This window comes from Geotrypetes seraphini, chromosome 7 (genome assembly GCF_902459505.1).
Source record: "Geotrypetes seraphini chromosome 7, aGeoSer1.1, whole genome shotgun sequence".
Taxonomy (NCBI): Eukaryota; Metazoa; Chordata; class Amphibia; order Gymnophiona; family Dermophiidae; genus Geotrypetes; species Geotrypetes seraphini.
In genome coordinates, this window is record NC_047090.1 from 68,783,782 (window position 1) to 68,810,666 (window position 26,885).

General features: G+C 40.8%; 1 protein-coding gene across 1 annotated transcript in view; it reads right to left on the reverse strand.

Annotated features, from left to right (window-relative positions):
* Positions 1-4,430: 4,430 nt before the first annotated feature.
* EIF2AK4 (eukaryotic translation initiation factor 2 alpha kinase 4) overlaps positions 4,431-26,885 on the reverse strand; it is a 271,684-nt gene continuing 249,229 nt past the window's right edge. Inside the window, exons 37-39 of the mRNA XM_033953235.1 lie at positions 12,712-12,756; positions 10,283-10,401; positions 4,431-4,771 (exon numbers count right to left, since the gene is read on the reverse strand). Coding sequence (XP_033809126.1) covers positions 4,714-4,771; positions 10,283-10,401; positions 12,712-12,756 — 222 coding nt within the window. The 3' untranslated portion in view covers positions 4,431-4,713. The remainder of the gene's footprint in view (positions 4,772-10,282; positions 10,402-12,711; positions 12,757-26,885) is intronic.

Sequence of the window (26,885 nt, forward strand, 5' to 3'; positions counted from 1 at the left end):
GAGAGCTCCGGTAGCCATCTTACTTATGGACCTATCAGCTAAGGAGTGGGAGGATTGATATTGAAGGAGATTTATCTTGCACAAAGCAAAGCAACTTGTAGCCTCCACTGTGTGGGGTTTTTTTTTTTCTGTCACTCCTCCTGTCTTACACTTAGTTTTTACAGCAGTTAAAAGGACATTTGAGAAAGGAACAGGGCAGCATCTTATTCTACCACTGAAAAGAATTACAGGAAAATATTTAGGGAGATAATGGAAATATGACATCAAGCTTGCCAAGAAAGAGAAAATTGCTCCCAAAAGACGGAATGCTGCTTTAAAATAGGCAGATATTTTCTGGTTAGCATTCCTGAAATCTGTGAACCAGTGCATGCACTAACAACATTGTTTGTGAGCAAGTAAGATGCTTGATTAACTACTCCTTACTAATCATTTCTATAGTGCCACTAGACATACTCAGCACTATACATTAAAGATTCGACACAGTCCCTGCTCAGTAGAGCTTACAATCCAATTAAAAATAAACAGGAGAAGTAGGAGGGCAGAGAGAATGATAAAACGAGCATGGGTGCTGTAATTAAGGAGTCAAAAGCAATCTCGAAAAAGTGGTCTTTTAGTGTAGATTCTCATATCAGAGATGGAGCTTGATGTACAAACTCAGGCAGTCTGTTCAAGGCATAAGTTGCAGATAGACTGGATGTAAAATGTATTTTTCTGTAAGTAAAGCATTTTTATCCACTCTCGATGAGTAGGTCTCCCAAAGTTTCAGTCACTGGTTTAAATTGTCTGTATGGTATGCCACTTCTGGTATGATTTTCCAAGTTGTTCACCAAGATTCAGCCCTGTGGCATCTAGTAAAGTTGTCTTTCCAGAGAGGATTCTAGCATAAGAAAAATAATTCGGGATTCATACATCTAAAATGGACTTACCTGTAACCCTTTTTATCAATTCAATGTACATAAGACATATGAAGTCATATTTATTTTTAAAATATTTACAACTTTTTCTTTGCATTTTTGTGAATTTTTCTTTTATGTGGTCTAATTTGGGCCTCATTGGGAACTGGTGGAATATAAATGATACTGGTATATTACATCACAAGTTCTATGTGTAAGTTTTATGTACAAAACCTCTGGTAAAAGGGTTCTCCTTCGTTGCTTCCTCCTCTAATTCATAATGCACGAATTCTCAGCTGAAGATGCACAAAAGTATTTGCAAAATAATTTCCTTCAATTACCATTTCTTTCTCCTGTTAAAAGCTTCCCCTGCCTGCTTAAACCATACCAAATATCTATCCCATATTTATTTAATGGAATTTATTATCTGTCTTTATTAAGAGATTCACCCATAGCAGGTACAGCATGACATAAAACTTACAAGCGGTCCAGAGGAAGGCAACGAAAATGGTAAGGGGTCTGAACCAAAAGAAGTTTGAGAAGAGGCTGGAAAACCTAAATATGTATACTCTGGAGGAGAGGAGGGGGCAAGGGAGATATGATACAGATGTTTAAATACTTGAAAGGCATTAATATAGAACCAAATCTATTCCAGAGAAGAGAAAATGGTAAAACTAGAGGGCATAATTTGAGGTTGCAGGGAGGAAGACTCAGGAGCAATGTTAGGAAATTCTTTTTCACAGAGAGGGTGGTAGATACCTGGAATGCCCTTACGAGGGAAGTGGTGGGAGAGGAAAATAGTGTGGGGTAAACAGAGAATCTCTAATTAGAAAACAAAGGATGTAAAGAATTAAGGCTGGTACCGGACAGATTTGCATGTGTCCCATATGTGGTGATTTGCTGTAGGATGGGTTGGGGAGGGCATCAATTTGAACTCCAGTAACTTGGAATATGAGGATGTTACTGGCCAGACTTTATGGTAGATATCCTGCAAACAGGATGGTTGCATAGGCTGGAGTGAACTTGGACGGCAACTTCAGCATTTGGAACCTAAGACAATACCAGGTGGACTTTACAGTCTATGACCCAGAAATATCATAGAATTGACAAGTTAATTTAATCATGTATTTGTAATGGGTAGACTAGATGGGTCGTTCAGGTCTTTATCTGCTGTCATTTACTATGTTACTGTTACAATTTTGTTAATGAACAAAGCAAAAACCCAAAAGAGGGAAAACTGTGCTCTAAGATAAGCCCGATGAAGGAAGGAAGGAGGGCTTTTCCTTCCGAAACGGAGCCCAGTTGGACGGGTCAACTTTAAGCTGGTTATTCCACTTTTTGGACTTACGGAGAAGCTAAGTACTCTCTTTTTGATTTTGTTTATTCTTAAGCCAGCCCGGTTGATTTTGGACGCCATTTACCCCCTTAATGGGGGATAGAGACATATGAACCTTTTCACTGTGCTTGAGTATTTTTTGGTTTATTTTGTTCACCTTTTTTCACTCAGCACTTTTGTGCATTTGTTTATTTCAGCTGGGTTACCCAGGGATGTTTCACAAGTAATACCCGTGTGGGTTTTGATTGTGACAGCTGGTGCTCTAGGGACTTGTTCCCATATGCAGGCTGTGAGACTGAGGGTATCCCATCTATACACATTTATTTAGTAATAGACGGTTGGCTGGTTGGTTTGTCTCTATCCTCCATTTTGTCTTTTTGGGTTAGGGGGAACTATTTGGTTTTGACAATTTTGTTAATAGCATAACAATACTGAAATGATCACACAAGCATAAATACAATAAACTTAGAGATGGCAAACTGAAGCCTAAATATTCGAGTAAAGAAACTGGGTGCCACAAAGAAGTGGCAACTTGAGGAATGGAAGGGGCAACCAAACAGATGAGGTTTTAGATTGATTCAAGGCCAAATGTTGTGAGGTCAACCAGTTATCTATGGCAAAGTCTCAAGAATGGACAGATAAGGGCTAAGGGGGTCCTGTACAGAAAAGAGGAACATGTCATCCATGTAGAAGTATGATTTGACAGAAAAAGTCTGATCAGTGAGACAAGAAGATTCAAAGAAATATTAAAAGAACAGGGAGCATCTAATTTTGATTAAGTTGTTTCATAGGTCATATGTTGGACTGGCACTGCATCTTTCTTGTGTCTCTGTAATTTGGTTCAAAAAAAAAAAAGGAGAGAGGACAGCAATGAACCCTGAGGAACTCTGCAGGGCACTGGGGGAGGGGGGGAGGGAAAGATATCAAAGGGAAAGTAGAAATACAAATAAAAACACTGAGAGAAAAGAGGAGGGCCACACCAGAACACCAACAGATGATAAGCTCATGTGGAGGAGACAGAGGCTCCCAAAATCAAAAGTTGCATTCAAAACTAAGGATATGAGAAGAACAGCGACATCCTCGTAAAAGAATCAGTTGGACTGCTAGATGACTGAGGAGTACAAGAGGCGTACAGAGAGGACAAGCCAGAGTAGAGAGATTAAATGAATTATTTGATCTTCAATGAGGAAGATACAGGGGAGATATCACTAATAAATATCATTTCTGGTACAGGTAAGTTGAAAGAACTGAAAGAAATCTGTAAAGCTGGAAGATATAATGGGGCAATTTGACAAATTAGAGTAGCAATCACTTAAATGGTATACATCCCATGAACTTACAGATCTATTACTAGTAATATATAATTTATCTTTAAAAGCCAGCAAGGTACCAGAAGATTGCCAAAATTTGGCCACCAGTTGAAGATGTGTGTGCAAATTAATTGGCTAACTAGCAAATTGCTATTCTTGTGAAATTATCCACACCTTTTTTAAACCCTGTTAAGCTAACCACTTTCATTACATTTTCTGGCAACAAAATACAGAATTTAATTACCTGTTGAGTGAAGAAATATTTTCTCCAGTTTGTTTTAAATCTACTACTTAGTAATTTCATTGCAGACCCCTAGTCCTAGTAATTTTGGAAAGAGTAAACAAATGATTCACATCTTCTTGTTCCACTCCACTCAGTATTTTATAGACCTCTATCATATTACCCTGGAGCCGTCTCTTCTCCAGACTGAAGAGCCCTTGCTGCTTTAGCCTTCCCTATAGGAAAGTTGTCTCATCCCTTTTATCATTTTCATTTCTCTTCTCTGTACTTTTTCTAATTCCACTATATCTTTTTAGAGATGTGGCGACCAGAACTACACAAAGTATTCAAGGGGTAGCCGCACTATAGAGCGATACAAAGGCATGATAACATTGTCATCTTTGTTTTCCAGTCCTTTCCTGATAATTCCTAACATTTTATTTGCTTTCTTAGTCACTGCTGCAGACTGAGCTGAGGGCTTTTGCATGGTTTAAGTTTCATTACTATGTATCTCATACTAACTAATATTAAACTGTGATATGATAATATAATACAATACACTTTACTGCTGTTTAATGTGTTAAGGGGCAAATAACACTCATTATGGTTTTAACACACTTTAATAATTACTCCTCTAAATTAAAAATTCAAGAGAAAATCAAACCACACAATATATTTATGAAAATTTATTTCAAAAAGTTGTTTTCTGAATTTTGTATAATAAAATTTATTTTTTTCATAGAATACTTAATATAAGCATTAACTATATTTTCCCCGAGTTTATTTACAATAACACTTTCCACTGTTAATTTTTCAGTTTTTATCAAAGAATAAAACACCAGTCTCTTAATTTTACAGTTCTTAGAATGATATCTTCCACTTAGTCCAGTGTCCAGAGATGGTGGATATGACAGCAAATGTCTGTTCTCAATTAAGGAGCCGAGACTTTTGGGACTAAAACAATACCTTGTAGAAGTCATCTCTGTAACTGTACAGCACCAGAAGGGATACTCTGCAAAGAAAATAAAATGAGTGAGTCTGGTGCAACTCAGAAAAGATAGGGAGGAATGAGGGAGTGTAAAAGATCAAAGAAGATACTAAGGGCTCCTTTTACTAAGGTGCGTTAGGGCCTTAACGCGCGGAATAGCGTGTGCTAAACTGCCGCACGCGCTAGACCTTATTCTAGAAACATACTGCGCGGTTTAGTGTGTGGTCATTTTGTGTGTGCGCTAAAAATGCTAGCGCACCTTAGTAAAAGGAGCCCTAAGAGGAACAAAGGAACATGAGAGGCCAAGAAGAGCACAGAGAAGAGTGAGGGACTGTGAAACAGATAGCATGAAGCAGCTTAGTGTGAGCATGGTAAAGAATGAGGGAGCCTGAAACAGATCATGGATAAGGCACAGGGAAAAGTGGAAACAATAAAAAGAGACCAAGCCCTCAAATCAAGCATAAGACAGACAATCAAGTGGCACCAATACCAAATAATTCAGTAAAAATAACTCTGAAGAAACAATAATATTAACAGACATGCTGATTGAGGTTCACACTTTTTGAAGCTGTCAAACGTACAAGTGTTCAGATGGTTGCACAACATCCAGGAAGAAGATAGAGCTGTCAAAAGCTATTTCTCATGTTTACTTCAGAATAAATATTTGCTTATATTTAATATTGGTGTACCTTTGGTGTTTTTCTTTTGTTTTTTAAGGAAATATGAAATGGCACAGAGAGGAATGAGAAAATATGAAACGACATAGAAAAGGCACTCAAATAAAGGAAGGAATGTGAACTAACTCAGAAGTTACGAAGAGTGAATGAGTATTAGGGAAACCTTTTGGTATGAAAGAGAACATAAGTACATCCTTACTTGGTCAGACCAATGGTCCAGTAGCCCAATCCAGGTCACTAGTACCTGGCCAAAACCCAAGGAGTAGAAACATTGCATGCTACCAATCCAGGGCAAGCAGTGGCTTCCCCCATGTCTTTCTCAATAACAGACTATGGACTTTTCCTCCAGGAACTTGTCCAAACCTTTCTTAAAAACAGCTATGCTATCTGCTCTTATCACAACCTCTGGCAATATGTTCCAGAGCTTAACTATTCTCTGAGTGAAAAATATTTCCTCCCATTGGCTTTAAAAATATTTCTCTGTAACTTCGAGTGTCCCCTAGGAGATGCATCTGAGGCGGAGCAGGGCTTCTCAGTGAAAGAATGTAGGTTTTGAAATTCATTCCACAAATGTTTCATAAATTCAAAGAAGACCTCAGGTTCCTGTGGCTTAGTTACCCTTAGATGACTTAACTTTGAGTTTCTTAGGCTGCAGAGGGTCTGCAGCCAGGCTCAAGGAACTAGCAGCTATGCCAAGCCATGAAAATGCTGCCCCACCGGGCTAGTCAAGCATTTGGCCACTTGCTTCAGCTGCAACTTGCTTGGCGCTGCTGCCTCTCCCGGCTGCACCACACATCACAAGGACGTTCAAGAGATGCTAAATATGTGCCATTCTGGTAAGAATTCCCAACAACTTTGAGGCAAAAACTGCAGTTTTGGAGAAGTAGGGATTTTAGAAAAAAAAAAAAAAAAAAAGATTGCTAAAAATGCAGGTTGGCCACCACTAAGAAATTTGTGCTTAAAGCATGATATTTTTCAATTAATCTTTAAAAACAGTGATTTTATGATCTTTCATGTGGGGGAAAACAGGGGGGACCTGCAGAAACCCTCAAAATTTCTTAATTCAAACCTCGACCAATTCACCTCACTGTGACCTATGCTGATAATGTGCTGCAGCCTGCCTCAGCTCTCTTACAGTAGCTGGAATCAGAAAATTACTGCTTCATTCTGGGAATGCCTCTGCTGATCTTAGGGCTGTCAGTCAGACCCCAAGCCTGACTGTACCTCCACCCCTGCAGACCGATGGACACGCTCAAGTGAAAAGATGCAGCCAGCAACCCATGAGACACCACCAAGTCTTCAACAGATGCCAAACAGCCTGTGCTCAAACCTTCATTTAGCAGAAGGAGAAAGATAGGGACAGCCTAGAACTCCTGTGAAACAAATGCAGGCTGGCTGACGGGTACCACCAGGGATTGGCCTGTCAACTGCAGACTGAAGTCTATGTTGTCCTTAAAGCAGGCAGAGCTGAATAATCGTTCCGAGCACAAGAAATCCCATAAAAGGGACGAACCTCCCACCTCCCCCCCAAATAAAATAATAAAATGTGGCAAGCAGAACAAACACACTCTAGCAGGCACGCGTGCAGAAGGGAAAATCTGTAGGTGGAGCTAAGGAGGCCAGTGAAGTACATGAGAGGCACAAAAGAAAAATTCCTTCTGCAGATGGCATGCAGCCAAGGGGACACTATCTATCTGTCTAAAATGTCTCACCTATTGCACTGGAAAAGAGATTAAATTTGTTCTAGGCAAAACAGCCTAGCAACACTCCTTACAAGGTGAAAAATGGAAAAACCTGAGAAAAGAAATGGGAGACTAAGAGGAGAAAGCTGGATCAAGGTAAGTGGGGAACAGGACAGGCTAAGAGAGCAAAAGGATCGGCAAAGTGGAGTGAAAGAATTAACGATGCTTTTAGTGAATAATGATCTTTTATTATTTTTATCTATCTTTTTTATTGTCTTTTCCCCCCCCCTATGTTTTTCCTTTGTATTTTGAATTTAATATAAAATGTAACCATTAATGAATTTTCCTATTGTTTCGATATAATAAGTAACAACTTAATTTTTTATTTTAAATTGTGTTTGTTTTTTGTAATATTGTCCATTTATATATTTTACCTATGTTTATAATTATTAGTATTATCTTGTACATCGCCTTGAATGTAGAGTAGGCGATTAATCAAATTATTTAATAAACTTGGAAACTTGGAAATGGAGCAATTTTATAACAGGGAGCCCAGGTATTCTTAGGCAGGAGAGTGCTTATCTTGATAAAACATTAGCACATATCTTGCAGAAATTACATCTAGATTAAAGACGAATACATTATGCTTGCTCAAGGTGTTTAAAAAATATTTTTAAATCACAACTTGGGCAATGTCCTGCCCCCAAGTATGCCTAATGTACAAATATGTGCCAACTTTCAGCATGTGTACTTTTAGATATAAGCAAATTTTATAACAGTATTTTATGCATGTAGATAGGTTACAAAATTACCATCAAAAAGTATATATGGAGTAAAGGGGAAAGACAGACAAGAAGATCTAATCTAATCTAAGGCTTGGCTTTATATACCAAGACATCAATCCAAGAAAGCTCGACTCGGTTCACAATAGTTAACTTAACAAATAAAAACCATAAAGAATAAGACTAAGGGGTCCTTTTATCAAGCCACGCTAGCGGGGTTAGCGCGTTGGACATTTCATTACGCGCTAACTCACACGGCCGGCTAAAAAACTAGCGCGGCAGGCGGTTTAACGTGCGGTATTACGTGCATTAAAACCCTACCGCAGCTTGATAAAAGGACCCCTAAGTTTCGGAAGATGAATTTTCAAAGTGTTTAGCAAATAAAGTGGTTTTTAAAAGATTTACGAAAAAATTGAAATGAGCCAGAACTGCTTAAAAGAAATGGAAGATCATTCCAAAGTTGAGAGAACTTAAAAATCAGAGATTGACTAAAAATCTTGACTTCTTTAATCCCTTTTTTTTGGAAGGAAGAGATAATTTAAATTGTTGATTACCTCTTGCAAAGGAGAATCTGTAAACGTTCCAAGATAAAGGAAGGAGAGGAGTAAAAATACCATATAGGATTTTAAAAACAACACAAGCACATTTAAATTGAACTCTAAAATAAACCGGAAGCCAATGGAGACTCTGGAGCAACGGAGTTGCGTGATCAAATTTATGTTTCCCAAAGGTAGAGAGAGAGAGGAGAAAGAAAACATTCAGTGCTTCTACATATCAACATACTTGTATTTACATGTATATACGAGTATACTGGTATATAATATTGTTGACATTTAAAACTAGAGAAACCGGGCTGCCAGAATTCATTAACAGATTCCTTATACCCCACTCCACCCAACGTACACTCCGTTCAACTTATCAGAATTTACTCATAATCACATCATTAAGGGTTATTAATACTATGAGAAATTGCATTTTCTACGTCACCGCCCCCACATTATGGAACTCAACGACAGCTTATATTCGAGAAATTAATTCATTAGACCAATTTAAATCCAGCTTAAAAACTATGCTTTTTGAAGATGCTTTTGCAGTGCAACCGTCCTTTTAAGGATGTTCTCTTTTAACCAAATAGTAGAATTTTCTTCTGACCAGCATTTATGCTCAAGAAAAAACTGCAATGTCCACCCTATCTTTTGTTTTTTCCATTTTTGTTCTTTCCTTTCATAAATATTGTAGTTCTTCCCCTTTCTTTATGTGCCAGTATATTCGTCTGTTTTAAAGTTTAGTGTTTTGTTCCTGTTGTTTTTTAAAACTTTGATGTTATTTTAATATTTGATGTCATTTTGTTATTCTGTGTCTTAATTGTCTTTACCCATGTATTATGAATGTTAGCCACTTTGAAAAGGCGGGATAACAAAATTTAAATGTACTTGAAACTATATTCAACAGCACTGGCTATATGTACAGTGCCACTGATTATAGAACTAATTTGAAAAGTTTAGATTATGGGCCTGTTTTACAAAGCTGTGCAGCAACAGCCCCAAAGCCCTTTAAATCTCTATGGGCTTCCGGGCCGTTACCAGCTGCTAGCGCGGCTTTGTAAAACAAGCCCTATATGCTTCACATCATTCCCTAAACACTTTAAGGATTCAATTTATTTTTTTTGGAATGCAAGTTGATATACCACCATTTGTCCAAGGCAGTTTACAAACAGATTCAAGCTTGATCAAAACTCAGAATTCAATACAGTGGTACCTTGAATTATGAGCATAAACCGTTCTAGAAGCATGCTCGTAATCCAAAATGCTCGTTTATCAAAGCAAAGTTCCCCATAGGCAATAGTAGCAACAGCAACGATTGGTTCCAGAACCCGGGGTCTGTACTTGTTGGGGTCGGGTGCTACAGTGCCGCCTCCTCCGTCTGCCTCCTCTGTCCATCATCGGAAGAAGAACCCCAAAGTGCCGCTTCAGGGGGTTTGCGTGTAATGTCTGCCAGCCGCTGGAGAACCTCGCAGTGCCTTTAGAGGGATGCCTCCTCCATCCGCCGGCCAGCTTGCCACGTCGGATGCCCCTCACATGCTGGAGAGCCCCTACCCGAGCGCCACCCCACCCGCACGACGCCGATGACTGACGCTGTACGGGTCACACGCAACGCGCAGGTGGGACAGCACCCGGCTGCGCAGGCCCAGACAGAGGTCCTCCAACCTGCGGAAGGCACCCGACGTGGAAGGCTGGCCAGAAGACGAAAGAGGAATCCCCCAAAGCGGCGCTTCCTGGACTGTAAGTGCTCGTTTATTGGGGCAGTGCTCGGTTTGCGAGTCAAAAGTTTGCTGAGTGTTTTGCTCGTCTTGCAAACCGGGTTACTCGCAAACCGAGGATCCACTGTACTTACCTTTTTTCCATTTTTATTTTGTAGATTTCATCACAGACAGATTTTAAATATCTCTGCTTTGGTAAGCGGGACATCAATTGCTTCACAGTTGCATAAAAGGTTTGTTCATCTCCATCACACTGTTGGGTTAAACAATTAAGAAGAAATGATATTCTACCTGATAAATTTTTTTCTTTAGTCCTATCAGACCAGTCCAGAACTAGTGGTTATGTCCATCAACTAGCGGATGGAAAAAGAGAAACAAAGTAGTTCTGTGAGATTCATCCCTTAAGAGCATTGCACCGCTTTAGAATGCAAAGTATTTCAAATGACCTGCAATGGTGCTCATGTTTTATCTGTAGAAGGAAATCCACAAAGGAGAGCATGTTTTGTATTAGAGACTTCAAATAAACTGTGGAATAAAGCTGCTAATCTAGTTATCATAGAGGCTTGGAAAACCCATCTGCCAAAGGAATTCAAGATTTTGCACGCTCTGCCGAGAAAAGAAGCAGCATGGGACCTCAAACTATGAGTGCGCTTTGGTGCAGACTTGACAACTAGAAAATATTGGGGCAATTGTGCTTTGGCAAATCCAGACCATTTTTGTATTCTATACATTGTATCAATTTTCTTGGAGGCAACTTGGTCTGTTAGTACAGTTTCCCAGTTTTTGAAACAACATCCTTCATAATCCTGTGAAGGTCTACAGTGATACTCTCCCTAGGAATTCTGAATGAGGTTCCTCCTTAGTCTAATTGGAAGGGAACTGTCTGAGCCATCTTGTGGACAAACACAGAAAAAGAGATGTTTTCTGGAGGAAACTTACGCCTCTCAGGTGTCAAGGGAATACCGCAGGATCCTCAGCCGAGAGGTCCTGTGTATCCTGTACCAGTTCCCAAGGGAGATCAGAGTTTGACTCTTCAAAGAACTCCTCTTGGGAAGTATATGGAAGAATGTCGAGGCAGGGGTTTGCTATCTGACTCAAGAAAGAGCTCCTCTGCCAAAGCATGTGTTGGTTGGGTATGCTGAGCAGATGTGTGGGACCTTTCCTGTGGCTGATGTTCCGATGCATCCTTGGGCTGAGCTGAGGCTGGCGCAAGCACCCTGAAAACCTGAGCAGATTGCTTATGCAGTAGCTCTGAAAGCTGTTCCTCGAGTATAGCACGTATCTCCTGATTCTCAAAACAGCACCTACCACCACCTAACTTGGTTTAATCGGTGCAGTAATAGACTGCACTGATTAAAAAAACAATTTAAATCCGTAAAAAAAAAAGGAGGCACCTGCAGCTAGAGAAGCATGGTTTGCGCTGGAAATGTCCTTAGATGCCTCTCTAGCCATGATGCATGTGAAAGGTAATCAACAAACAATGGAAAAAGTCCTCCTCGTTCTCAAACCAACACACTGCAAGGACTTCTGAACACAATTGTCTCCAATATGTGTGATATGCTTCGCAACCAAGCGATCAGATGCCTGCGCTGATTATTCACAAGGTTTTTTAAATCAGCATTAGCAGGTATAGGTATCTTTCATTGAGCTTTGTGCGTGCTGTTTTCTAAATTAATGTGTTTATACTTCAATATCTAAAGTACTTAATGCTTTCAATTTTAATGACGACTCGTAGCCTCGTTCCTGGCACAACGGGACCCATTTCGCCAAGTTATTGGTCAGCACCATTTTTGCTTATGAACGGAAGCAAAGCTGTTCACATGAACGTAGACCCCTGAAGAAGCCAATAACTTGGCAAAATGGGTCCCGTTGGGCCAGGAACAAGGCTACGAGTACACATGACAGAAGAATCAGCTGAAAAAGTTTAAGATAAATGCTGGTTCTTGTCATTAAAATTGATAGCATCAAGCACTTTAGATATTGAAGTATAAACACATTAATTTATAAATTAGCACGCACAAAGCTCAGTGAAAGATACCTTATACCTGCTAATGCTGATTTAAAAAAAACCTTGTGAATAATCAGCACAGGCATCTGAGAGCTTAGTTGCGAAGCATATCACACATATTGGAGACAATTGTGTTCAGAAGTCCTTGCAGTGTGTTGCATGTGAAAGGTAGGCACCAGAAACGTAGGCCTTTAAAAGCCTGGCCTATATTTCAGGCACTTATCTTTCACAGCAGCCACGATTCTACAAACGGTGCCATTGTGTGACTGACACGTGACCAGCGTCATTTGTGGAGGCACCAGTCAATTATGGCACCATTCACAGAATCTATCCCACAGTGCCTAAAGCTAGTCCCGACACTCACAAACTGCACTGTCCCAGAGAGATCTCGAATTTAGAGACCACATGGCAGTTGATTCAGAGTCAAATCTGGAATAAGAATGCACTTGTTTCTTCATCAGAGATCTTTGATTTTCGAAAGCTTTATGTATTAGCGATTTATTCTGTTAATGCACAGGAACTAGCTAACAAAGACGATGAGATAAGATTACTTACCTCTAATGACATAAAATTTAAGATTGTTTCTTTGGGAAGATCAACCTAGAAAATCATAGAAGCAATTGATATTAATATAAAGTATTTAATATTATGTTGAAGAGTATACGATTGAGTAGTATGTAAAGGCAACTTTTCCTGGTGGCACAAAGTGATTAACAGGTATTTTCTGAAGACATTAGTTCACCACCAACTCATGATTGATATCATCCCTGTGTGACAATGAATGTTATCCAGACCCTCAAAACTAATCTCTTTGTATGGGCAATAGCTCCTGCACTGACACAACATGTCAGAGATCTGTAAGCAAACTAATAAACTAAACCCTAAAAAGGAAGAAAGGAATGATGTTATTTGAACTGCTATTTTTTTTTATTCTTTAACTTTATATTTCGAGGACAACTTGAAATACAGAAAAAAATAAAAACAAAACATATACAGTGGTACCTTGGTTTGCGAGCATAATTCCTTCCAGAAGCATGCTCGTAATCCAAAGCACTCGTATATCGAAGTGAATTTCCCCATAGGAAGTAATGGAAACTCGGATGATTCGTTCCACATCCCAAAAACTGGCTGGTGTGAGGGAGAAGTTGTGCGTGTAAGATGTGCACATAGGTTGTGCATGTAAGTATACCGTGCACTGGTTGTGCGACTGCATTTTGGACTCAATAGTGTGCGTGCATTATTCAGAGCCTGCAGCCCACAGCCCACGTGGGGCTCTGCTGCTTTAATGAGTTAACAACGCGCTGCCATCAACAACCCTCCGCTCCCCAGCTTTCATCCTTCTCTCCCTGTCCCAAACTGAGATTTTACTGTAGCCGCCAGCAGGCGCAGGCTTGGGGGGGTCATGGTGGGAAATCTGCTGAGCTGAGTCAGGATCCGGGCAGGATCGCGCTCATCGACGTACATGCATGATGTGCTTGTGTGTGATGAGCACGTACGCGCTCGTTTAATGAGACAACACTCATTTAGCGAGTTAAAAATTAGTAAAGTGTTTTGCTCGTCTTGCAAAACACTCGCAAACTGCGTTACTCGCTATCCAAGGTTTGACTGTACAAGAATAAAAAAAAGAAATAGAAAAAAATAATCATCCCCAAACAGAAGAAACTGAGAAGAAAAAGAAAACCAATTGCATTAGATTACATTGGCCAACATTCATCTTGGTGCTTCAAATGATAGACCTGTTTCTGGGTATATATGACCTGCTGATTCCAAAAATGGCACCAGTTTTCTCCTATCAGCTCTAGTTTTTGAGATATAGAACATGTGCCTTATACCACTCTTCACTCTGCTCGCCCATTAAAATATTAGGATATGTTAATGTAGTGTTTAAATTAATATCTTTGAAGCATCAAAGAAACATCTTAAAATTTTTTATTCTTCTTAGCCTCATAAGCAATGTCACCTTGAAGAACTGTCATGACAGCCTTCCAGAAGAAACCTAGGTTATCTTTGTGAACTGCATTATGAGCACAGTAAGCTTTCCACTTCCCTAAAAGGTAGGTTTGGCAGTTAGGATCATCATACAAAAGTTTTTGGAACACTCAGGCCCACATTCTATAAACGGCACCTAAAGATAGGCGCCTAAACAAATACAGTAGGTGCATAAAGTTAAGTGTCTATCTTTTTTTTTTTTAAGTTCAATCAAGTTTTTATTGTTTTATGCAAAATAATAAAAAGAACAAAAACAGAGAACAACAATGTAAACGCACATCATACAGAGGGCATCAAGAAGAGCTCAGTGTTATTATATGCAGGTAATAACAATTTCACAAAATGAGAAAGAATAATTTGGTACCGACTCATATAGAGTTAATTAAAATATCAAACATAGTAATGTCCAATTCAGCAATATATATATAATCAAGTATTGCAATATTGAACAACAGGTGACCATACCTTTTTATAAGCCAACAGGGCATTATTTTTTTCAGCAGCAATTTTCTCATACTTAGAGAATAGACAGACAGTGTTCCACCACATAACATGGTTAAGCGAAGAAAAATCCTTCCAACAGGAGAGAATTGACTTAAATGCTAATAGTAACAAACATTTCAATAATCTAGCTTCAAATTTGTCTAGAGGAGATTTCAACGCTTGTTCTCCAAATATCAATATTGAATAGGAGAACGTATCAGTAAGAGACAAAATTTTACATATCATGCACCAAACATTTTGCCAGAAAACTTGTAAATGTGAACAACCAAACACCATATGTTCAAAGGTGCCAATGGCTAGTAAACAAGACCAACATTTGTTAGAGACTGAGGAGTCTAATTTGGAAAGCTTTAGCGGCGTCCAGTAAGCTCTGTGAAAAAGAAAAAGTACCATATGTAAAATAGCAGATGATCTCAACGCTTTAAAAGAGGAGAGCCAATGCTCAGACCATATTATATCTAAGTTCTTTGCATCAGTATCTTGTATCCATATATCATATAGTACTTGAGGAGGAAGAAATTTCCTTTTGTGGAGAATTTTGTACCATAATGAAGCTTGACCTTTACTTGACCCAATTTTAGATGACCATGTCAAAATAGTTGGGGTATCAAAAGAGAGGGTATGTGTTTTCAGAAACGCGGACACACAATGTTTCAGTTGCAACCACTGGTAATACTGATTAGGTTCAAGGTCATAAGTGTCCACCAGTTTCGGATAAGCTATGAAAGATTCGTCTGGTTTGATCTGATATATTGACCATAATCCCTTTTTTCTCCACGATTTCCACTCCATGTATCTACCCTGAATTTTCAAATGTGGATTCCGCCAAATAGAGGAACTGTAAGTATTATTCCATGGCACATCAGCTAGATTATCAACCGTGGATAATGCAATTTTGGTGGAGAGTATTATAGGTTTCAAGCGAATATTGTCATCTGGTTGAGTAAAAGGTAGGAATTTTAGATATTGATTATCAAAGATGCGATGTTCCAGTTGTAACCAGGCTGGGGTAGGTGAAAAGGGAGGATCCGTAAGCCATCTAGAGCCTTGTCTACAAAGGAAAGCCAGATGATATTCGTAGAGACTAGGGAAATTGACTCCCCCGTTTTCTTTTGTACATTTCAATTTTTTCAAGGCGATGCGGGGAACCTTGTTGTTCCATAAGAATTTCGTTAGCATAGACTCAAATTTCTTGTATTCCACCAGTGGAAACAGAACCGGAATCATAGATAATATATATGTTATTTTCGGTACAAGTACCATCTTTATTGAATCCAGGCGGCCCCACCACGTCAGTTTCAAAGGTGACCATCGCGATGCAGTAGATTGAATGATTTGAGAAATATAATCCGCATTGAATAATAAAGTTTCTTGTATCGAATCACCAAAATAAACTCCAAGGTATTTCAGTTTGGTAGGAGCATATTTCAGATTCAAGTCTTTAACAATGTCACTACAGGGGTTACCAGCAAGGGGCATTACTTCAGTTTTCGTGGTGTTTAGTTTATATCCAGACACAGATGAATAGGCCCTTATCGTTTGAATGACATGTGGGAGGGAATCCAGAGTAGTGTAGACTTGGACATCGTCTGCGTAGGCCGATAATTTTATCGTCAGGTCCTTGATCTGAAAGCCAATAATTGACTGAGCATTTCTGATGAAAATGAGGAGAGGTTCTAATGCTAAGTTAAACAGTAGAGGCGATAATGGACACCCTTGACGTGTCCCTCTAGACGGAGTAAAAGCTGTAGAGAATACATCATTGATACGAAGCCTCGTTGAGGGATTAGAATACAGAACTTGAATCATATGTATAAAATCAGTGTGAAAACCAAACCAAGTCAAAGTTTGGAACATGAATCGCCATTCTACGCGGTCAAAAGCTTTTTCCGCATCTAAAGCCATTGTGACTCCATCAGGCATAAGAGACGAAGCTAGTGATATGATATGAGAAAAAAGTCTGGTGTTGTCACTAGCCAATCTGTGTTTCATGAATCCATTCTGATCTGAGTTTATTAATTTTGGTAATACAACTTGTAGTCTAGAGGCCAGCAGTTTGGCGTACAGTTTCGCATCAACATTTATCAGCGATAAGGGACGAAAATTTTGAACCATCATGGGGTCTTTATCAGGCTTTAACAAGACAATGATTGTAGCTTCCGTTATCGTACCAGATGCCGTACCCTGGTTGATTAGGTGATTAAAATAGGAAACCAATCTTGGGAGGAGCACGGATTGGAACGCAAGGTAGAATTCCACTGAAAGACCATCCGGGCCCGGTGTTTTTCTCTTTGCCATAGACAGCAAGGCGTCTGTAAGTTGTTCCGTTGATAAAGGATGTAGAAGGACAGTATTATCATGGTCATCCAGTTTAGGGCCATTTAAGGATGTTAGAAAGTCATTTATAGAGTCCATTCTCGGACACTCTGTGGTATACAATTCTTTGTAATAGTTTTGGAAATGTGTGCATATGGCAGTGCTATCTACTAATATATCATTCAAATCCGATTTAATAGCTGGGATATTAGTTCTTTCAGATTTTATCTTCAAATAATTGGCCAGTTGATGGCCCGCTTTGTTATTAGTAGCGTAATAGTTCGCTGATTGCAAAAAGATTTCCGAGGAAGCAGTAGAACTAAGTTTGTCATTATATAAAAATCGCAGTTTATTCAACTGGGCTTGTAATGATTTATCAGATAGGTTATTGTGATGTACGGTCTCTAATTTAGTGATTTCCAATTCAAGATTTTGCAGGTATGCACGTTCCAATTTCCGTTTTCTAGCGGAATAAGCTATGATCACTCCTCTTATGTAAGACTTGAATGCATCCCAGTTCGTCTGCCATGAAGTGTCTTCCACTAGATTGAAATCAAAAAATTCACGAATATGATCATTCACATGAGAAATAAATTGAGTGTCGGATAGTAAAGAGGCATTAAATCTCCAAGAGCCCTTCGGTTGAGGAAAAGCGACATTCTTCAGTTCTAGTGTAATAGAAGAGTGGTCAGATATTGAAATGGGTTGTATATCCGAAGAGACCAATTTATTCACCAGAGAATAACTAATTAAAAATAAATCAATATGGGAGTAGGATGCATGAGGTGGAGAGAAGAAAGTAAATATCAAATCATCTGGATGCATTAATCTCCATGGATCAACTAGCTTCAGTTGGAAAAGCAAATCTTGGAGACAGAACCATGCTTTTGGTTTTTTATAGGTGACTCTTGACTTTCTATCTTTTTCCGGTGACAATATTAAATTAAAATCCCCTCCTAATACGTAATTCGGAGAAGAAGAAGAACCAATTTCAGTTGCTAAAGCCTCAAAAAAAATAGGACTGTCCTGATTTGGGGCGTAAATATTATATAGACTGAGTTGAGTAGAGCCCACCAGTAGTATCGTTTTAAGCCAACGACCTTCCAAATCATGGGATGATGAGACAATTGTGATGTCTGGTCGTTTCCGTATCAGTGTAATGACACCATTTTTCCTGCCGCAGGAAGGAGAAAAAAGAGGAGCATAAGCCCAGGTAGGCGCCACCTTCAAGGATTCCGCAGAAGTGAGATGAGTCTCTTGGTAGAATACAATGTCAGGTCGATGCTGTTCTGTGTATCTAAGTATTTTGAGTCTTTTAACAGGGTTATGAAATCCTTTTACATTTAGAGAAAAGCATATTAATGACATTGGTAAGGAAAGAATAGATATGAGACCTGTGTTATCATCATAGTGATGAGAGGATATAGGTACCAAAGTAAATCATCAAACATCAATATATATGTATAGGGAAACATTTGAAAACACCTGCAGCTTGAACAAGCAGAGCACTCTGTAAGAAGGCAGAAAACTACCATAAACCAGTTAACCATACTGTGGGTTCAGAGAGCTAAGGGGAAAGGAAAAAAAACCCCATGAGCACTCTGTCAATCGGTGAGAAAAAGAGACTAAAAGGCTTCTGAGCAGTTATTAAGGTAGAAATAACACTAGCATATATGTCAGCAATGTATAGGTAAACAGAGAACAATGTAAGAAGCAGAAACAGCATTTGAAACTAAAGGCACAAAGCTCAAAATGTAAATCACATATATCATGTTTTATCTATTGCAGTAGGTCTCGCTGTTTCAATAAAGTCTGCTAATTCATCCGGCTGCAGGAAATCCTTAGTGACATTATTATAAGTCACTCTGAATCGTGCTGGATAAAACATACCAAACTTAGCTCCCATGTTTTTAAGTTGGGGACGATATGAAAGCAGAAGTTTCCTCTTCTTCGCTGTTTCTTTGGCAAGATCTGGCAGAAAGATGATTTTATTGCCCTCAAATACTATAGGAGAGTGAAGCTTAGCGTGTTGCATAATTTGAAGAACTTGCTGATGCTTTAGGAGAGAGACCAGTATGGGTCTAGGAAATTTCTTGTGTGGAGAGACAGGCTGAGGAAGTCTAAAAGCACTCTCAAATTCAATTTTAAAATCATCCTGCATTTTCAGCAACTGAGGCAAGAGTGCTGCTAAAAAGCCCACCAGGCCACAAGCTTCCCTCCCATCCGGTAATCCTAATATTCTGAAGCTGTTCTTTCTGGCATGATTGTCAGCAGCTTCCAGAGCACGTTCTAAGATGGCGATTTTTGAGGTCTGTTTAGTCAGATGCTTGATTGAAGATTCGGCTGCTACCAACCTGGATTCCATGAGATCAGACTTTGTTTGTGCCACATTAAAGTCTTCTCTCAGCGAGGCGATATCTGATTTCACATCTTTTATGTCCTGCTTAGTGTCCACTAATAATTCACGGATCGATCGCAGTTCATCCAATATGGCCGCTGAAGTCGCGTCCTCGATCTTGTTCGCGGGACTTTTCGTTGGCGACGGCGGTTCAGCGCTCTTCCTTTTTGTTGGCTTACCCATTGCCATAGTGGGGAAGAATCGGGACGAAGTTGCGCTGGTAAAACCGGCTTAAATAGCCTTTATTCGGGCGAAGATCGGGTCACACCGACGGAGCTCGCGCTCGTGGCTTCCTATCCCATCGGGCTCACTAGCGCCCCCTCGTTAAGTGTCTATCTTAATTAGTAAATTGGCCTGAATAATGAGCTTTAATTGAAAAAAAAAAATTAGGAGATAGGCACCTATCTTTTTAGGCGTGATTCTAGAAAAGATAGGCACCTATCAGCATCTAGCACCAAAATAGGCGTGTTTAGGGATGGAGAAAGACTTAGATGACACTAAGAGTGATTCTCTAAAAGACTTAGACACCTGAAACATAGGCCTTTAAAACCTGGCCTATATTACAGGCACCTATGTTTTAAGTTAGGCACCACTAAGCACGATTCTTTAATGGGCGCCTAAGTGTAACTGACATAAAATAGTTGCATAACTTTAGGTGCCTATCTTTTTAGGAGATCAATTACAGAATCTGGCCCTCAATATCCAGCCTCCTGAAAGCCCATGGTGAGACAATGGCCACACTATTAAAACAGCTGAAAGCATGAAGATGCAATCCGCATAAGATGCAGTCTCATGGGCCCTGTTTTCATAGGGTACATGCCATGCTACATATCCACCAAAAGTGCCTAGTGATAGGGTAGGCCTTGATAGATATCTATATGACCTCCTTGCACTGACTGCCAATTTTTCAATCTAAGGATCCATTTACCATAGTATAAATTCCCCAGCATAAAAAGGGGCAGGTCCCCAAATACCATACATAGGAAACTACAGGCTGGTAAGTCTGACTTCTGTGGTAAGCAAATTAATGTAAACACTTTTAAAACAGAGAATGGTCAAGTTTCTGGAATCTGTGGATTACAGGACTGGAGGCAACATGGATTCACTAGAGGTACGTCTTGTCAGACAAATCTGATCAATTTATTTGACTGGGTGACCAGAGAATTGGATAGAGGATGTGTGCTAGATAAGAACATAAGACTTGCCTCTGTCGGGTCAGACCGGAGGTCCATCGTGCCTGGCAGTCCGCTCACGCGGTGGCCCCTCAGGTCCAGGACCTGATAGTGCTCCTACCCTAAAACTCACATACGCTTTTGTCCTGTAGAGTAACCTTCTACCTATACCCTGCAATCCCCTTCGCTTTCAGGAAGTCATCCAGTCCCTTTTTGAAACCCAGTATTGTACTCTGTCCTATTACCTCCTTTGGAAGCGTGTTCCAGGTGTCCACCACCCTCTGAGTGAAGAAAAACTTCCTTGCATTCGTTTTGAATCTGTCCCCTCTCAGTTTTTCTGAGTGACCTCTTGTTTTTATTGTCCCCGCTAGTCTGAAGAATCTGTCCCTCTCCACCCTCTCTATGCCTTTCATGATTTTATATGTCTGTATCATGTCTCCTCTCAGTCTCCGCTTTTCCAGGGTAAAGAGCCCCAGTTTGTGTAACCTTTCGGCATATGAAAGGTTTTCCATTCCTTTTATCATCTTAGTTGCTCTCCTCTGGACCCTCTCAAGTATCGCCATGTCTTTCTTAAGGTACGGTGACTAGTATTGGACACAGTATTCCAGATGTGGTCGCACCATTGCTTGATACAATGGCAGGATGACCTCCTTCGTTCTGGTAGTGATACCTTTTTTGATAATGCCCAGCATTCTGTTCGCTTTCTTTGAGGCCACTGCACATTGCGCCGCTGGCTTCATTGTTGTATCCACCAATACCCCCAGGTCTTTTTCTAGGGTGCCTTTCCCCATCACCCTTCCTCCCATCGTATAGATGTACATGGGGTTCCCTTTCCCGATGTGCAAGACCTTACATTTCTCCACATTGAAGTTCATCTGCCATCTTTTTGCCCCCTCGCACAGTTTGTTCAGGTCGCTCTGCAGTTCTTTGCATTCCTCAACAGTTTTGACCCTGTTAGAGAATTTTGTATCGTCCGCGAACTTGATAACTTCGCACTTCGTGAACGTTTCCAGATCGTTAATGAATATATTGAACAGCAGCGGTCCCAGCACTGACCCCTGCGGGACACCACTCGTGACCCCTTTCCAGTCAGAGTAGTGTCCTTTTACTACTACCCTCTGCTTCCTATCCGCCAGCCAATTTTGGATCCATCTGTGGACTTCCCCTTCAATCCCGTGGTTCCACAGTTTCTTCAGCAGGCGCTCGTGGGGTACCTTGTCAAAGGCTTTTTGGAAATCCAGATAAACTATGTCAATGGGGTTACCTTGGTCCAAATGTTTGCTTATCCCCTCAAAGAAATGTAGTAGATTTGTTTGGCACGATCGTCCTTTATAGAAACCGTGCTGGCTTGTTCTCATCAGTTTATTTTTTTCTATATGCTCATTGATACCTTCCCTGATCAGTGATTCGACCATCTTCCCCGGAGCTGAGGTCAAGCTCACCGGTCTATAGTTCCCCGGGTCGCCTCTCGATCCTTTTTTGAAGATTGGTGTAACATTTGCTATCCTCCAATCTTCCGGGATTATCCCTGTTCTTAAGGATAGGTTGCAAATATGCCTGAGTAACTCCGCTATTTCGTCTCTGAGCTCTTTCAGTATTCTCGGGTGGATCCCATCTGGGCCAGGAGATTTGTCAATTTTTAATCTATCTATCTGCCTTAGAACGTCTTCAAGGCTTACCTCCATGCATGATAATATACCCTCCTGATCCCCCTTGAAAATTTTTTCCGGTTCCGGCACGCTGGATGTGTCTTCTTTTGTAAAGACCGACGCGAAGAACTTGTTTAGTCTGTCAGCCCATTCTTTTTCCTCCTTCACCACTCCTTTCTTGTCTCCCTCATCCAGAGGTCCCACCTCCTCCCTCGCTGGCTGTTTCCCTTATACATATCTGAAAAATGGTTTAAAATTTCTTGCTTCCTTGGCTAGTCTCTCCTCATATTCTTTCTTGGCTTTTCTGACCACTCGGTGACATTCTTTCTGATGCTTCCTGTGCTCTTTCCAATTTCCTTCAGTTTTGTCCTTCTTCCACTTCCGAAATGATGTTTTCTTGTCTCCTATCACTGTCTTTACTTCATTGTTTATCCATGCTGGGTCTTTAGTCTGATTCTTTTTGCATCCTTTCCTAAATCTGGGTACATACAGGTTTTGTGCCTCGTTTACTGTGTCCTTGAGTAGGGACCAGGCTTGCTCCACAGACAGAGCTTTCTTGGAGCTGTTTCTGAGCTTCTTCCTCACCATTTGTCTCATGGCATCATAGTTCCCTTTCCTGAAGTTAAACGCTGTTCCCTTTGATCTCTTCCCCTTTGGTAATCCTACTTCCACTTGGAACAGAATCATGTTGTGGTCACTGTTTCCTAGCGGTCCCATTACTTCCACTCCCTTTGCAGGTCCTTTAAGCCCGTTGAGGATCAGATCTAGGATCGCTGCCCCTCTCGTTGGAGTCTGGACCAGTTGTTCCATGAAACAGTCTTGTACGGCTTCCAGGAACTCCGTTTCCTTCGTACATTTTGAATTTCCAAGACGCCAGCCTATCCTGGAATAGTTGAAATCTCCCATAACTATAGTGTTAGCGTTCTTGCATTCCCTCCTCAGCTCGGCTACCATTTCTGTATCCACTGCTTCAGATTGCCCAGGTGGACGGTAGATCAGTCCCATCTTTATCTCGGATCCATTTTTTCCTGGTATTTTAACCCACAATGACTCTAGTTGTCCATTTGCCGCTGCTGTATCCACACTGGTTGAGTGGATGGTTTCCCTTATGTACAGTGCTATTCCTCCTCCTTTCTGATAAGTCCTATCTTTTCGGTAGAGTTTATATCCTGGCAGTACTATGTCCCATTTGTTTTCCTCGTTCCACCATGTTTCCGTGATCCCTATGATGTCTAGGTTCTCATTTTTAGCCATGACTTCCAATTCCCCCATTTTGTTCCTTAAGCTCCTTGCATTAGTGTACATGCAGTTCAAGTCCTGGCATTTAGTCTTCCCCGCTGTTTTCCCATGTGCTTCAGTCTTCTTTCTGTCCTCTTCCTGGCCAGCCAACTCCTGCAATTTATCTCCTTTGTCCTCCCTTTGTGGTATGTTTCTATTGCCTTGCCCATGTGGCATGTTCGTATTTTCTTCTTCCTGTGCCTTCCCATCTTCCCGTTCCTTTTTGACTTCCCCTTGTAGTATGTTTATCATGTCCTCCTCTCTCTTCTTCTGTCTCCCTTGTTTTTCCATAACCTGTTGCTGTCCACATGTGTCTGCCCAGCATTTTTCCCCCTCAGTACCTTCACTGGGTACTGTCTCCCGAACCGTCGATATCAGGTCGACTGTCGGCTTTCCCCTTCCGTTTAGTTTAAAGCTTGCTCTATCGCTCTTCTGATGTTATTTGCTAGATGTCTAGTTCCTGCCGTGCTCAGGTGTAGACCATCCTTCTTGTAGAGCTTGTTCTTTCCCCAGAAAGCTGTCCAGTTCCTCACGAAGAGAAATCCCTCTTCCTTACACCATCTCCTCATCCACACATTTATTGATTGTAGTTCCATATTCCTCTTCATTTCTGCCCTCGGTACTGGAAGGATCTCTGAGAAGGCTATCCTCTGGGTCCTCATCTTCAGTTTCCTTCCTAGGATCTTGAACTGTTCGGTCAGTGCATTCTTGCTGTAGTCTCTCCTGGTGACATCGTTCGTTCCGACGTAGACTATCACTGCTGTCTCTTCCATCTCTGCTCCCTCCAGGATTCTTTCAATTCTGTCGACTATGTCCTTCGTTCTTGCTCCTGGGAGACAGGTCACTAGCCGATCCTCTCTCCCTCCTGCTAAGTGACTGTCTACTTGCCTTAGGATTGAATCTCCCACCAGGATTGCAGATTTCCCCTTTTTCAGCCTCCGTTGCGGTCGCAGGTCTGTGTCCCTGGTGTTCCTAATTTCTTCTCGCTCTAGGCATTGAGAGTGCCTCTCCTCTTCTTTCAGTAAGCTTCCTCCGTGGGTATCCTCTACCTTGGTATCAGATGCTTCTTGTCTTCTGCTCTGTGTGTCCTCCTCAGTACCCTTGGAATGGGTCCCAAAGAGACGGATTGGGTCAAGAACTAGTTGAGTGGAAGGGACAGAGAGTAGTGATCAATGGAGATCGCTCTGAGGAAAGGGATGTTACCAGTGGTGTGCCTCAAGGTTCTGATCTTGGGCCTGTTCTTTTTAACATTTTTATAAATGATATTGCTGGGTAAGAGATGCCTCTTCGTGGATGATACCAAAAATCTGCAATAGAGTAGACACGTTGGATGGTGTGGATAACATGAAGAAAGACATGGCGAAGCTTGAAGAATGGTCTGAAATTTGGCAGCTAAAATTTAATGCTAAGAAATGCAAGGTCATGCATTTGGACTACAAAAACCATAGGGAATGGTACAGTTTAGGGCACAAATGTCAAACACAAGGCCTGGGGGCCAAACCGGCCCGCCTGGCCATTTTATGTGGCCTGCGGTGACTGTGCTGCATGTAAGCGCCTGACTGTGCAGCCCCAGTCCCAGTGGCGCTCCAAGCTCCTCACCACGCTGCCTCAGTATCCATTTACAGGCAGAAGAACCCAGTCCCAGTGTAAAAGCTAGGTTGGAGCAAGGCGCTCCACACAAGTGCCTAATTGCGCCACAGGTATCTGAAGGTGAGGAAGGAGCTATACTTCTACTAAAACTAAGTATCTTAATAAAAAATTTGGCCCGCAACTTAGCCTGTGTTTTAGATTTCGGCCCCTTATGTGATTGAGTTTGACACCCCTGGTTTAGGGGGCTGAAGAACTTATGTGCACAATGGAAGAGCGGGACTTGGGTGTGATGGAATCTGATGATCTTAAGGTGGCCAAACAGGTTGAAAAGGTGACAGCAAAAGCTAGAAGGATGCTAGGTTGCATAGGAAGAGGTATGACTAATAGAAAAAAGGAGGTATTGATGCCTCTGTATAAGACTCTGGTGAGACCTCCTTCCACAAAGGAGACACACTTCTTGTGTTCCATTTTGAAAGCTCATAATCGGAGGTTACACCCTGAGGCAGCATTATCAAGTTTCAAGTTTATTTGGATGTTTGATTAATCGCCTATTAAAGTTTACTAGGCGATGTACATAATCCCAAAACAATCAATAAGATAAAAACATGTAACATTAAACAAAATTAAAACAAATTAACATACATGATTTAGAATGGAAAAAGAGGGGAAAAGTTACAATCTTGTGTATAGTTAATAGATAGAAAAAGAAAAGAAACACAGGGGAAGGGTACATAAATGTTTTCACTGGCAGTGCATAGTATTTTGCAAATATTAAAAATAATTATTCAAAGGAAGATAGGGTATCAGAAGTTAAAAACGTCATTGAAAAAAAATGACTTCAAAAGTTTTTTAAATTTAATAATATCTTTTTCTATTCTGATGTATTGAGGTAGGGCATTCCACCATTGGGGCCCCATAACTGTAAACATATCAGCTCTTCGTGTTCCGATCACTTTCAAAGAAGGTATCGAAAGAAGATTTTGTGCAGAAGAGCGGAGTGAACGTTGGGTATGATATGGAGTTAAATATCTAAATATAAAAGAAGGTTCGCCTGATATTAATGTTTTGAAGATTAGTAAAATTATTTTATAAGAGATTCTATGACTAATTGGAAGCCAATGGGCATCCATGAATAAAGGTGTGACGTGATCATATTTTTTTGCATTATATATCAGTTTGATAGCCGTATTTTGAATTTATGTGAAACACTGGCCATCGTTGGTGTCCCGACTGAGCTAATGACAAAAGGTAAGTTATTTTTGAGTATATATATATACTAGTCTTATAGCCCGTTACATTAACGGGTGCTAGAATATATGTGTGTGTGTCTCTCTTTCTTTCTCTCTCTCTCTCCTTAGCCGCTTTCTTTTTTTCTGTCTTTCTTTTTCCTTGGCTGTCCATCAGCACCCCTTGCCTGCTGCCCCTGTCCATTCTCCCTTCCTTTTACCTCCCCTGTGTCCACCACCACCCCTTCACAGGTCTCCTTATGCAGCAGCAGCCCTTCTCCCTTTGTTTTACCTCCCCCCTGTCCAGCAGCACCTTCCTTCTCCCCCTGTCCAACATTAGGCCTCCGTTCTTTTTTCTTCACCCCCCCTGTCCATCAGCACCTCTTTCCTTCTCCCCCTGTCCAGCAGTAGGCGTCCCTTCCTTTTTCTCCCCCCTCCTCCTTCTTATCCCTATGATATACTTACCTTGCTCTGCCCGTGATCAGAGGCTTCCGATAGCCGCCCAGTTGCACCCATTGGAAAAGTTCCCTCTGCGGCATCCCGCACCCCTCCTGACATGACAACCGCTGTCCCGCACCTGCCCCTGTGTCTTTCTTCTTGTCTTTCT